General features: G+C 41.8%; 1 protein-coding gene across 1 annotated transcript in view; it reads right to left on the bottom strand.

Annotated features, from left to right (window-relative positions):
• LOC147023371 (intermembrane lipid transfer protein VPS13A-like) overlaps positions 1 to 14,288 on the bottom strand; it is a 220,847-nt gene that overhangs the window by 101,078 nt on the left and 105,481 nt on the right. The window contains exons 28-33 of the mRNA XM_085888717.1: positions 3,899 to 4,055; positions 2,662 to 2,735; positions 2,501 to 2,560; positions 1,886 to 2,054; positions 871 to 984; positions 492 to 595 (exon numbers count right to left, since the gene is read on the bottom strand). Of these exons, the coding sequence (XP_085744843.1) occupies positions 492 to 595; positions 871 to 984; positions 1,886 to 2,054; positions 2,501 to 2,560; positions 2,662 to 2,735; positions 3,899 to 4,055 (678 nt within the window). The remainder of the gene's footprint in view (positions 1 to 491; positions 596 to 870; positions 985 to 1,885; positions 2,055 to 2,500; positions 2,561 to 2,661; positions 2,736 to 3,898; positions 4,056 to 14,288) is intronic.

Raw genomic sequence — 14,288 nt, 5'->3', positions numbered from 1 at the left:
CAAAGTATATTTGGGATTTTAATCTGGGATCTCAGTATAATGAACCATGTGCTCAAACATGAACACTAAATCTTCTTCTTCTTCTTCTTTCGGCTGCTCCCGTTCGGGGTCGCCACAGCGGATCATCCGTATGATCCGCATAGTGATTTGGCACATGTTTTACGCCGGATGCCCTTCCTGACGCAACCCTGGTCGCCCCTTACGACACAGGGATATGGTACACCTATTTTAACCGGGGTATACACTGGCCCAGTACACTGGTACTCATTTCGCCGACCTCGGAAGGATGACAGGCTGAGTCAACCCCCTGGTGTATTAATTCAGTGGCCCAACGGGGCTTGAACTCAGGACCTTTTGGATCCCAAGCCGCTGCCCTAACCACTGCGCCAACACCAGGCATTGTCAAACAAACATGACATCAAACATGAACACTAAATAGGATAAGGTAAATCAGAATCAGACGATGGCCCTTTAACCGGCCGAAGAATCACCTTATTGTGAATAGTATTTGGATCGGAGTCAAGGACGAGGATGTCTTTTAGGCTTGCGTTGAGTACTGTCTGCTTTGATTGCTTCTGAACAGATGCCTCCAAGCCTGGTTAAAAAAAAAGAAAAATTAAAAGGCCAGAAATTCAAGAAAGAACAGGAAGCCTGGACATCCACTTAATAAGGGTGGTAAATAAACAAAATGAACTGATACTTGATAGTGTGAAGAAGAAAAATACTTGAAATCACAAATTGGGTACATTATTTATGAAAGCTCACAACAAAGAGAAGTTGAATTTGTCCAGACATTTAAGAATATCTGTCCCTGTTTAATCAGGAGTGACAGCATCACAGCAATTTAAAAGTATGACCTTGCAATGGTACCTTTGATGTAAATGTCTGAGATGATGTGTTCCTTGTCACAAATACAAATGGAGAAAGCCTCCAGGTTGGCTTCTATTTCGAAGTCCACAAAGGAAGGCAACTGTTTTTTTGAACCTGAAAACAAAACAGAAACTTGGTGTAAAGCAGCTTTGCAATCGATGAGAAAAACAAGACTACATTCATCATGATAATATATAATATAAACCCATATACAATCATTGTTAAACCAATATTTGTTATCTGCTGAGATTCAAATTCTGTTTTTTGCACCATAAACCATAAATTGTAATGAACGTCTGAGAATTTCTTCCGAATGAAACCACCACTCATTTTCAGTAATTCACTGCTTATGATAAATTATTTAAAGGATAACAAGGTACCCAAAGTGACTTAACCAGATAACGAAGGCTTGATTTACCAGACAGATTAAATTTCCAACAAATACATTTGGGCCAGCCAGCTTAAAGTGCCTTCACAAAAAAAAACAACTAATAAACCTCTCCATTATGGACATAATACTCTATGACAATTTACCAGTTTTATTTGATTATTAAGGATACCATCAAATTAAAGGCTGCCAGACTTTTTTGTTGTTGTTGTTGTTGTATGAAATAAGCTTGGCTCAGGCAAGAGCGAAATGACAGAGAGTGTAAGGCACTACTGACAGTTTGGGTTGTGGGACGACATGTAGATGCAACAAAGAGATGAATGAACAGAACAGAAAAGAAAAGAGAGAAGGATACATAGCAACCTGTAAGTAGATAAAGAGGAGGGAGAGTGTTAATGAGGAAAGAAAAAAAAATCAAGAGCACAGATGGAAGATGACCGGAGATGGCGGTGTCCTGCCAATTTGAAGCCCTCGTGCAGTTACTTGTGAAAACTGCATGTTCATTAGAATAAAGAAATTTAAAGAAAAATAACCAACCTGAACCTAAGATGTGAATGTTTGACATGATTATAAAATGATCAAGAAAGAAGTTTCCAAACATGACTGCATTTGCTTGAAAATTCATACCAATCTTGATAGGCATTATGGTTGAAGCCTTGCTAGAGTCTGTGCAGTCCACCTCCACTCGATGTTGGTCACTTGGCCTTGCAGCATGCACCAACAATGGAGAAAGGAAAGACCAAACTTGAAGCAAAGCCTCCAGGTGCAGCATCAGATCCAAGCTGGAGAAGCAGACCTAAGGAATAAAATAACGAAAAAAAACAACAAAAAAACCCTCACTACACTCAGTCAAGATTAAATGCTACATAAACCCATTATGATGGACATATTAAAAGTTTTGTTTTTTAAATGCTAAGAAAGTGTCAACTATTTACTACATTGGCAAATATGGCAATATTTTGAACACCCTACTCCAGTTTCCAATCCTCGATCAATAAATACCCATTCCTAACCTTCACCTTCACACTCACTTCATCTGTCTTCTTTCTTGCCACCCCCCCGCTCCCCATCTGTCTATTATCCTGCCCCCATCTTCCCAAGTCACTAAATCCCTACTTATCTGTCTCTCTCCACCCCCATTCCGTGTCCCCCCATCTTCCACACATGCTCCATGTCCTCAAAATGTATACAACATGTGCACTTGATAAATGGCCACTTAAAAAGTATGGTACACATGATTACCTTGACTAACTGTTCTCTACTGTTGAAAGTTGTCTCAAATTCAGGATTGTCCTGATTCACCTTTGTAAGGAGAAAGGAAAAATTGAGACAATTAATATCACAAAGTCCCAATCTGCTATTTGAACAAGTGCTACAAATTAAAGGTGCTGCAATCGCCTCACTTTAATGTACTCAGCCGAAAGAAGTTTTGAGTCTGTGCCTCCAGACTGAACAAGACTCAATGGCTCTTCTTTATCTGCAATGAGAAATTAAACATGGCTCATTATCTTAACTCCTCCTCCATGAACCTCAATAGTGTCAAAGAATGAATAAAAAGTGACCATAATAAAGAAAGGAATCTCAAACTCCACAAAATTCAAAATGGATCTTCAAATCAGATAACTTGGTTGCTATCTTAGAAAAGGAGAAAATAACATATTAAACAGGGCTCTGGCATTTTTCAGAAAGCTTGCCGCATGAAAACCTGCCGTCCTGAAAGCCAGATATATCTAAACTTTGAGTTTCCACCAAATCAGTTGCCTCATTAACTCAAAAAGGGTGCAACCACCAACAAAACAAATAAAATTATTTTCCTTGGTTTGCAATAGCATTTTGCTTGAGACAGAACATTATATTACTTTGCGGAGCAAATCAAAAGGACCGGAACCAACAAAATATACCCATCAGAGATGGGGAATCCCCCGCCATTGAAATAAATGTTGACGCCCAGCCGGACGGACGGATGACCCGGGTGACAACAATATCCCCCTTCCGCCACGCGGCGGGGGATAAAAAAGTGAGATGAAAATAAAAAGATGCGACTAACCTAACATTTCCAAATGTAACAACCTCCCCAGAGGTAGTTAATGAATAAACAATACTTGTACAAAATTGTAAACAATGAAACATTAAAATAAAAGTGGGTTTACCAATTTCTGCATTACTTCATCATATTCTTTAACAGCCACAATTATTCCCACGCTTTTGTAGGGTTGACCATGGGAAATTTGGCCCAAGTTTTTCACCAACTGGCTGACCAGGCCTAATATTCGACTAAGGTCAGAAGAGGAATTTGAAATTTGTTTATGATGCTGGCGATAACTTGCCTACTCTTTGCAAAAGACACCATTGGATCTTCAACATCCACCAACTAATGCTGGCAGACAGGACACCCCGTTTAACGTCTATCCGAGGGACGGCACACACATTGATTAATCACCCTGCCTGTGAAACAGTGGAATGACAGTTTATAGCTGGGCCGAGATTCAAATACAGGCTAGACAGCTTAGAAGCGTGTGCGCGTACCTCTCGCCATCCTGCCAGCCCCCATTCCTGCATCACGAACAGTCACAATCATCAACGTATCATAAAGATTAAGAATTCCCTCATCACATGGTTAACCAAAACTCCAAAATCCACCTTTGAATTCAAATGAGTGCACAGCAAGGGTGTGCAGGTAAGCAACTGCTTTAAGGTGCCAAGTATGCACTGTGACTTCTCCACCGAGTTGTTGCACATCCAGCTGAAGAACGGCGACCTGTTGATCCTGCTCCTGCCTGCACAGCTCGAGTAATACCTACAAAAAAAGAAAAATATATACAGTAAATGAAATAACTGAATAAATTTATGCAATATCCCTGTAACCTCCACTCAACATTTTGTACAATACTACATATATATATATAACCCTTTCTCAAAATCCAAAGCAAAATTTATGAACCACTTTCTGTTTACTCATAAAGGTCATGATGAAACCTACCAGGGATATAACCCCAATTCTCTCCATGTAAATATTATGGTGTGGCATTGTTCCCGGAAGGGTTAGGTAATTTAAGTCATACTGACACTTCTGTGAGAATTATCCCATCCGTAAGGACAGGCTCTTCGCTGGTAGTGGATAACGATGTCAAAACGACATCACAATAAAATCAATTTGGGAGCCTTTTCAACACACCTCATACCAACACTTGACATCTTTCATCATTTCCATTCAAAATACATTATATATTGGGAATGCTTCCCCAACATCACATACCCGAATAAAGACATCTTTATTAAAAAAGAAAAAGAAAAAAAAAGCATTGTTATGGGTGACTGGAGACCACCGGAGATGAACCCCCAAGACGCCGAGCAGAGGAGTTCCGCAAATGGGGTGACTCTGCAGGGCAGTGTGTGTGTGTGTGTGTGTGTGTGTGTGTGTGTGTGTGTGTGTGTGTGTGTGTGTGTGTGTGTGTGTGTGTGTGTGTGTGTGTGTGTGTGTGTGTGTGTGTGTGTGTGTGTGTGTGTGTGTACACGCGTGCATATCAGTGTGTCTACTCCGTAACTCCAAAACCATGAATCCTAGCAGCGCAAAACTTTGCATGCATACTAAGCGAACTCCAAAGGAGTGCATGGATTAAAACAGGGTATTGGGTTCTTAAATAACCCTTTTGAAAATAATTAACAGGGTACTCATCATTAAAATACAAAACAAAACAAAAACCCTTACCAAGATGGCAGAACATCATCTTTCTCAGCCTGCTGTCACATCGCAGGGGTCTGAAGCAAACATTTTGTTTTGGCCTGCTCAACAATGCCTTGACTTGGAACAGGCCATATTGGTTTTTGTACAATAAAGCACTCAATATATATATATATATATATATATATATATATTTTTACTTTCCTCACTCATATCATCGAATGCCTGATCTTTATACCGATGAATTGATATATCGCTTTTGTAGGTGCTATAGTTTTCAAATTAGGAGCTTGGTCCGATCTTATGCATTATATGATGCGATTTTCCACAATGGCCTCTCACAGATTCATTAAAGTATATAATCGAAATCTGTCTTCGGAATTGAGGATCGGAGCTTGTGTAAGTGTTGAAATCTGCAGTGAAATCTGAAAATTAGAAATTAGCGATTCTTATAACTAAGCATATTTACTTTAAAATAAGGAAGGCATGCTCCCTCCTCCATATGTACACATAACAATCAAATGTGAAATCGCCAAAGCATTAAACAACTTTTTCTACTGTTCAGACAATTATATTGAGTGAAGAAAAGATTAAGGAATGTGCCCAAAGTGTAACTTCATTGATTGGAACGAAAATAATTAAACTGTGGGATCGTCACAAAGGCAGCAAAGGCTCCTGCCACACGAGCAGTGGGCTTGGTGACAATGGCTGGGTTCTCCGTGGGGAAATCCCCAGAGTTAAGAAGGCAAAGTAAACTAGGAAGAGCAATCAGTGGTTGCAGACCCTCACCAGAACTTGTTTTGTGTGGTGTTTGTGTAGCTTTGTGTGGTGTGTGTGTGTACTGGTGTGTTACATAATTAATAAGAGACATAATAAGAAACAGCCACTTTATAACTGCTGGCAGTGATGACCAGGTACCAAGACGTCGCACTTTGATGCAACACCGCTTTGATTGGAATCCTGACTCTGACTCATGACGTTTTTCATTATTATTCAATGGAATTTAGAATGGGATTAAAATCAATTCAATTCAAATCAAATCAAATGGAAGACCAAATACAAGGAATTCACAAAGAATTAAGGTGCAGGAGGAGGTCTTTCAGCACATCATGCTTGCAACACACCAAACCAGATTTAATCAATTTGTCATTTCCACCTCCCCTTCATGTGCAGCCTTTTGGCTGCTACACTGGTACTCATTTCGCCGACATTGGAAGGATGACAGGCTGAGTCAACCCCCTGGTGTTAATTCAGCAGGAATTGGGCTTGAACTCAGGACCCGAGGACCCTGAGCTACCACCCCAATCACTAAGCCAACACCAGGCTTATAGGTACAGTCCTGCATTGACATCATCAAAAGGAACCTTAACAAGCAAAAAGCAAAGATGAAGTAATCAGGAGGAACCTGGATAGGATTAGCATTTCAGCTGTTACTCCTCCACCCTCCAACCCATCCAGGCACAGCCAAGTGAACCTTATTCAAAAAAGAAAGAAAGAAAGAAAGAAAGAAAGAAAAAGAACCCAGATAAAAACAAATTCAATAATTCTGGCTGCCAGACAATGGGTCTGATCAAGTTGAAATTAAAAAAACATTTATTCCCCATAGCAACTAGATCGTAACTGAAGTTGAATGTCGATTGATTAAGTGGTTACAAAGAAAGCATTATTTAATATTTTTCTTCAATTCAATATGGCGAGCAAACCATGTGACCTATCAATTATTCCTCAACAAACTTGAACACCCAAGGCTTGGGGAACATTTGTGTGAAGTTTTCACTCAATCTGTCAAGCCGTTCTGAAGAAGATTTTTATATGTTTTGGGGTAAATCCAATATGGCTGCCAAACCATGTGTCCTACGATGTCATGTGTGTGAACGTTTTGTTCCTCATGGATAGGCGGTCATACATGTAAAGAACCTGCTTACAACCGGTCCAGACAGCATCAGCCCACGTGTCCTAAAAACCTGCTCCTCTGCTCTTGCTCACCCTCTCTGTTCTATTCACCCTCTCATTTGCTCAAGGTCATCTGCCATTTGCTTGGAAATCAGCAAACATTACCGCCCTGCATAAAAAGGTGCAAAAACAGATCCCTGCAACAATAGCCAGCCTTCTCCCAATCATCAGCAAGGTTATAGAATCCATCATCGCTTCAGACATGAAATCCTTCCTCTTCTCTAATGGCTTGATTTCTGATCATCAATTTGGTTTCAGACCAGGTCACTCTACCCTGGATATGCTGCTTCTGCTCTCCCAACAAAGTATGGAAGTCCTCAATGCCAGACAGGAAATCAGAGCCGCATCCCTGGACATATCACGTGCTTTTGACACAGTCTGGCACCCTGCCCTGCTCACCAAACTCTCTTCCTATGGTATCCAAGGCCATCTCCACTCATGGCTCGCAGACTTCCTCTCCTATCGCAGTCACCGTGTGGCTCTAAATGGAGTTCTTTCATCCCCTCTTCCTGTCCAGGATGGAGTTTCTCAAGGTAGCGTTCTGGGCCCTGTTCTTTTTCTGGTTTTCATCAATGATCTTCCAACTCTCTGGAAAATCCTCTATATCTCTTTGCTGATGACTCCACTCTCTGCCGTACCATCGGTCATCCCTCAGACCGGCAAGCAGCAGCTTCTTCACTCACTGCAGATATGGATAAAATCACAAACTGGTCCAACACATGGAACATGTCTTTCAATCTGGACAAATCTCACACTCTCACTATGTCTCTTCAAAAGGACCGTTTAGAACCCTCCCCCCCCCCCCATCAACTTTCTCAACAATCCTCTGGAAAAAGTCCTTTCTTTCAAGGTTCTGGGTCTCACTATCTGCCATGACCTTTCCTGGGAAAGCCACATTTAAAACCTCGCCTCCAAAGCCAGTCGCCGACTGGGAATCCTCCGTCGTGCAAAGTCCTTCCTCGGCCCACCTGAGCTCCTGACCACTTACAAAGCTTTTGTCCGCAGCCTGATGGAGTACTGCTCTCCCCTCTGGGCTGGTGTTCCTGTCTCCCACCTTTCTCGGCTTCACGCTGTAGAAACCAAGGCATTTCAGATCATTGACATCTCCCGCAATGAGGCTGAGTCTTTGGGCCTCTCACTCAATCACCGCAAGTTGGTCGGTGGTCTTTCTGTCTTCTACCGTCTCCTCTCCAGCATCGCCCCCCCTGCTCTCTCTGCGATTTGTCCCCACCACATTTCCGCAGGGCGCTCAAGGTCCACCAACAACTCCCTTCTGGAAAAACTACCAAAATCACGAATCACTGCTCACCTTCACTCTTTCATTCATCTTTTTTCCCACCTTTGGAATAAACTCCCTCACTCTATTTATTCCCATTCTTCCCTCCAGGCCTTCAAAACAGCTGTTCACCACCACCTCTTATCATCCCCCATCCAAATCCTCGATCTTTTCTACCCCCGATAATCCACCCAAGCCCACCTCCTTCAAATTCCCTGCTTTCCTTCCTGAAAGTCCCTGTAATGTCCATCTTCTATTCCCCATGTTCCCAGTCCCATCCCTCTCCCTTCCACAGATCTCCGAATGTCTCTGTTCCCCACTGTTTTGTCCTTCCCACTCCCTCCCCTCTTGTCTCATGCCCCCCTTGATGTGCATTGTTTGTTCGCTCTCATACGAGCCTCGACAAGGTAAACAAAAAAAAACTGCAAAGAAAAAGCCAGCATGTCCTCACATGGAATTGTCAAACATGGAGGAAGGGGCAGACAACCCTGAGCCTCTGTCTGACTAATTATCAGCAGCATGGCACAAGATGGCAGAGAGGTACACATGCTCTAAGCTGTCTAGCTTGGGTTTGAATGTCAACCCAGCTGTATAAACTGTCATCCTGGTGTTTCACAAGCAGGGTGATTAACCTCCGCCATCGAAGATCGGAGGTTACTGTTTTCACCCCTTTCTGTTTGTTAACCTCCGCCATCAAAGATCGGAGGTTACTGTTTTCACCCCTGTCTGTCTGTCTGTTTGTTATCTTGCCAAAACGAAGTTTTTGCAAGATATGTCAGTCAGCTTGTATGTTTTTTTTTTGTCTTGTTTTTTGTTTGTCTGTAATCACGTATCGATCACTCTGCAGAGCACAGTTATCATTGGAAATTTTTGTAACTTCGCATATCAGAGGCCTATAGAGGTCCCTTTCAGCGCATACAATTTTCAAGGTCAAGGTCAAAGGTCAAGGTCACCTTGTCGCAAATCAGGGGAGTCGACGAAACCCTTATTTTTGAGTAATTTTGATCGGATCGTCTTCAAACTTCATGGGAGTATAGTTCATGGTCTGGCGCTCAGCTGATTAATTTTTGGTGGCGATCGGCCTTGACCTTCATGGTTAGTGCTGGAGGTCGAAAGTTTTTGGCCCCAAGGTCAAATTTTGAAATCTTAGATACCATATCGAGTAATACCTCATATGAAAGCGCTTAATAAGTGCTTTCCAGATCTGTCAAAAGTTTGACGCTATGACGTCATTTGATGACGTCATGACGAAAAAACGGATTTTTCATGAAAATTTTATTTCCTCAGTTTTCATCAAAATGTCTTGACATTTCATGTACAATGGTCCTGGAGAGATACCATTACCCGTACGAAAATATAAAGGTCAAGGTCACAAAAAGGTCAAGCATCAAGGTTGACGAAACCCTTACTTTTTGAGTAACTTTAATCGAATAAATAAGTCACTCATGTTCACATTTTGGCAAGATATGTTAGTCAGCTTGTATGGCTTTTTTATTTATTTATTTATTTTTTGTTTGTCTGTAATCACGTATAAAAAATTCTGCAGAGTACAGTTATCATTGGAAATTTTTGTAACTGCATATCAGAGGCCTATAGAGGTCCCTTTCAGCGCATAAAATTTTGAAGGTCACTGTCAAAGGTCAAGGTCACTTTGTCGCAAATCAGGGGAGTCGACGAAACCCTTATTTTTTGAGTAATTTTGATCGGATCGTCTTCAAACTTCATGGGATTATAGTTCATGGTCTGGCGCTCAGCTGATTAATTTTTGGTGGAGATCGGCCTTGACCTTCATTGTTAGCGCCGAAGGTCAAACATATTTGACACCAAGGTCAAATTTTCAAGTTTTAGGAACCATATCGTGTAGTACCTCAAATTGAACACCTCAATGAGTGCTTTCTAGATATGTCAAGCTTGAGACATTATGACGTCATTTGGTGACGTTATGAAGCAAACGCATATTTTTCATGGTTACTCTGCAGAACGATTCTCATCGGAATCTCTCGTAGGCAGATATTCCTCAAGGAGTCTCTCCTGGTGGGTAGCAGCTCTGTTCACCTCAGTGTGACCTTAAAGAAGTCACACGTGTTCACCTTTTGGCAAGATACGGGTCACCCTGCGAGTGACATTGGTTTATTTTTTGTTTGTTATCTTGCCAAAACGAAGTTTTTGCAATATGTAAGTCAGCTTGTATGTTCTTTTTTTTGTCTGTAATCACATATCGATCACTCTGCAGAGCACAGTTATCATTGGAAATTTTTGTAACTTCGCATATCAGAGGCCTATAGAGGTCCCTTTCAGCGCATAAAGTTTTCAAGGTCAAGGTCAAAGGTCAAGGTCACTTTGTCGCGAATCAGGGGAGTCGACGAAACCCTTATTTTTTTAGCAATTTTGATCGGATCGTCTTCAAACTTCATGGGAATATCGTTCATGGTCTGGCGCTCAGCTGATTAATTTTTGGTGGCAATCGGCCTTGACCTTCATGGTTAGCGCTGGAGGTCGAAAGATTTTGACCCCAAGGTCAAATTTTGAAATCTTAGATACCATAATCGAGTAATACCTCATATGAAAGCGCTTGATAAGTGCTTTCCAGATCTATCAAAAGTTTGACGCTATGACGTCATTTGATGACGACATGACAAAAAAACGGATTTTTCATGAAAATTTTATTTCCTCAGTTCTCATCAAAATCTCTTGATATTTCATGTACAGCGATCCAGGAGAGATACCATTAACCGTACGAAAATATAAAGGTCAAGGTCAAAGGTCAAGGTCACAAAAAGGTCAAGCATCAAGGTCGACGAAACCCTTGTTTTTTGAGTAACTTTAATCGAATAAATAAGTCACTCATGTTCACATTTTGGCAAGATACTGGTCACCCTGGGGGTGACATTGGTTTTTATTTGTTTGTTTGTTTGTTGGTGTGTGAACAGTATTACGGAAAAACTCCTCGACGGATTTCGACGAAACTTGGTGGGGGGGGGGGGGTTAGGTATGGTACAAGGATCATGCCATTAGATTTTGGACTTGGTCCCCCCCCCCACAAAAAAATTAGAGAAAAAATTTATTTATTTTTGCATTTCTGCATGTTTTAAGTGATTTCCAACCCCACCCAAAAAAATTTGGAGAATTTTTTTTTTTTTTTGCATTTCTGCATGTTTTAAGTGATTTCCAACCCCCCCCCCCAAAAAAAAATGTTAGAGAAAAGAACTATAACTGTCAGCAATGTTGACATATTAAATGAATAAGATATAAGGTTCACTTGAGTGACCCAGCAGTATTGGCGGCAGAGGTTTTGCACTCTCCCAAGTGCTCCCCCTCTAGTTTGTTTGTTTGTTTGTTTGTGAACAGTATTACGGAAAAATCCGACGGATTTTGACGAAACTTGGTGGGGGGATTAGGTATGGTCCAAGGATCATGCCATTAGATTTTGGACTTGGTCCAAAATCCAATATGGCCGCTATGGCGACCATTTTGTAAAAATATTTGAATTTTTTTTTTTTTTGCATTTCTACATGTTTTAAGTGATTTCCAACAAAAAACATGCCAAAATTATAATTGCGGCTGATTTTGGAACTTCAGGTGGATTTACCCACGTAAAATCAATTTCTGTCTCAAGGAATCTAGTTATGACGAATGAATTGAGTATGTAAAAGTTAAATGTTAAAGGGAAAGTTGCAAACTATAACTCTGTGAGCACTGTTGACGTCAAATTGAATGAATAGGATATCAGGTTCACTTGAGTGACCTAGCAGTATTGGCGGCGGAGGTTTTGCACTCTACCGAGTGCTCTCCCTCTAGTTATTCAATGTGAATGTCATCCCTCAGATGGATGTCAATCTGGGTGTCACATCTGCCAAAATTAGTTGTTGGACATTAACGATCCCTTCTCGGTGTGCTTTGAGAAGATTAAGGGAGCTATCTCCAGCATCCTGGCCAAATTCCAAATTTATGCTCTAACCTACAGGAGCACTGCATCAGCAGCACTGCCACACCCTGTCAATAATGCAACTCACAGCTTTGTGCTGCACAGGAAGGGAGAAGAAGAAGAAGACCAGACCCTGATATCTCGTATTTTATTGTAAAAATATTTTAATTAATTTACTCTGAAAAATTTCCACTCACTTTTTTAAATTGAATACATTAAATCAATGGAATTTTGAAGTTAGACATTATTTAAATTTAAACGATGCTTTCCAGGAATGCAATACAACTATAATGTAAACAGGGAAGTGCCTGTATTTAGATATATGCGGGTGTACATATGTGTGTGTGTGTGGTCATAAATCATAACACAACATTCTCTTTGGTAACTCCACCTCCCCTCTCACCTTTCTCTCTCTTTTTCTCCCCCTTGCTATTCGCTCCCATTGTCTGTCCCCTCATTACCCCCCCCTCCCAAACCCCTTCCTAATAAAGTGCAGCACCCCCCTCTGTCTTCTCTTCTCTCTCTTGGAGTGTATAGTGATGTGTGGTGAGGCATCGCTCTTCACCCCCCACCTTTCCTCGCTCTGCTCCCTTCATCTCTCCCCCCCCCCCACACCAGCCCTCCTTACTCTCCCCTCCCCATCCCTCCACCCTCCTCTCACACCACTCTTACTCTCTACCCCCCTTTCTTGGTCTTCCCATCAGCGAAGTGATGGGTGGTATTTGCTCGTGTTTACTATAACTGGCCACGTGATGGTTTTGGCATGTACGCATGGTTTTGAAAGGAACCTGGTTATGCTGGAGGTAGTCCTGCAGCGTAGTCTGATATTTCAGATCAATTGTTCAAATTTGCATAAAAGCACCAAAATTGGTAGACATGTAGAATAATGTATTCCGAACAATTCTAGTTCTGGAGCCACCTGAGATTGTGCCTTGGTCAGCTTCGGCGACCATTTTCCAAAATGGCCACCATTCTACTTTAGCGAAATTGGCTATATGCTCTTATTTTCTTATTGTATTGGTGGTAGATATAAGGAAAGTGTAAAATTCAGTAAATTGACAATGAAAAGGCGTATTCAAATATTATGAGCCAGTATTTTCGGTAAAAAATCCATTATTTGATTTGTAAATTGCTGTTCTCCTGAAACTTTTTGCTGAAAAGTACCCATTATTGCCTGGAGAACAAGAGTCAAATGATATTCATCACATTCAATCAGTTTGGAATCAACAAAAAATGCATTATAGATTACATACTTTACTCTATTTTGAAAAGGGAACTGATAATCGTGATAATGACTAACTCAGAAAATGTAGTCAAATTATTGCACACTTCACTTTGAAGCGGCTACGGTTTACTGTCTACTACCATTCTACCAGGACACATAGTACACGCATACATCAGTCTAGTACAATATGAGTTTCTGAGCTCAAGTGTACTGGCTCTGGATCAAGAAGTGAACACTTTTAAAAGCAATGCGACTTTGCATTTGCACATTCTAAGCTAGGCCGATATCTCAGTCCGTGTCTACTGCGTCTGTCTACTGGCATTCTCCTTCACAAGCACACAGTCCAGTGCATTTCAGATTAGCCTTCTTGCATTTGCAGCAGTTTCTACAGCCTTTTTTTGCAGCCGCACGACACCAGATCGAAGCAGCTTTTTGAAGCCTCGGGGAGTGTGGTCCAGAGCGGTTCGTAGGACCTATCCTCTGTTTGCCGCCAGCCCCAGCTTGTTGGTGATGGAAGCACGGGTTGAGGGACCAAGACCTGCCCCCAGACATAGCCACCCTGGAAGACTGATCTCTTCACATGCTGTTCCAAAGAATCGTGGGTAGGTGGGATGCGCTGGACGGAGTTCCTCTTGGCGAAGAGTTTCTTTCTGGCTTCGTTGACGTCCGTATATGGACTGGTGCGGTCATGGAGGAGCACCACAAACCTTTCAATGCAGTGCATTGTGTCATCCTGGATGTTGACTGGCGTGGTGGTCAGGGTCACAAGAGAATCTGTCAGTTCTGGAAACGAGTTCCATGTTTTTTTTCCAAGGCAGATTTCTTCCCATGCCCCACGAATGCTGATACCGTGTCACATCCGGTCATGGCGTGGGAGACTGGGAGGGCACGTGCCTTCTGTGGACCGAGGGAGGCAGCCATTTCATGGGCAGGGATGTAGCGGTAGTTCTTGCCCATCCCAAAGGCAAT

The sequence above is a fragment of the Eptatretus burgeri genome, chromosome 7 (genome assembly GCF_056783735.1).
Source record: "Eptatretus burgeri isolate ZD-2024b chromosome 7, Ebu_testis_v1, whole genome shotgun sequence".
Classification (NCBI taxonomy): domain Eukaryota; kingdom Metazoa; phylum Chordata; class Myxini; order Myxiniformes; family Myxinidae; genus Eptatretus; species Eptatretus burgeri.
The sequence above is the reverse complement of the archived record's forward strand: the minus strand, read 5'-3'. Positions and strand labels throughout refer to the sequence as shown.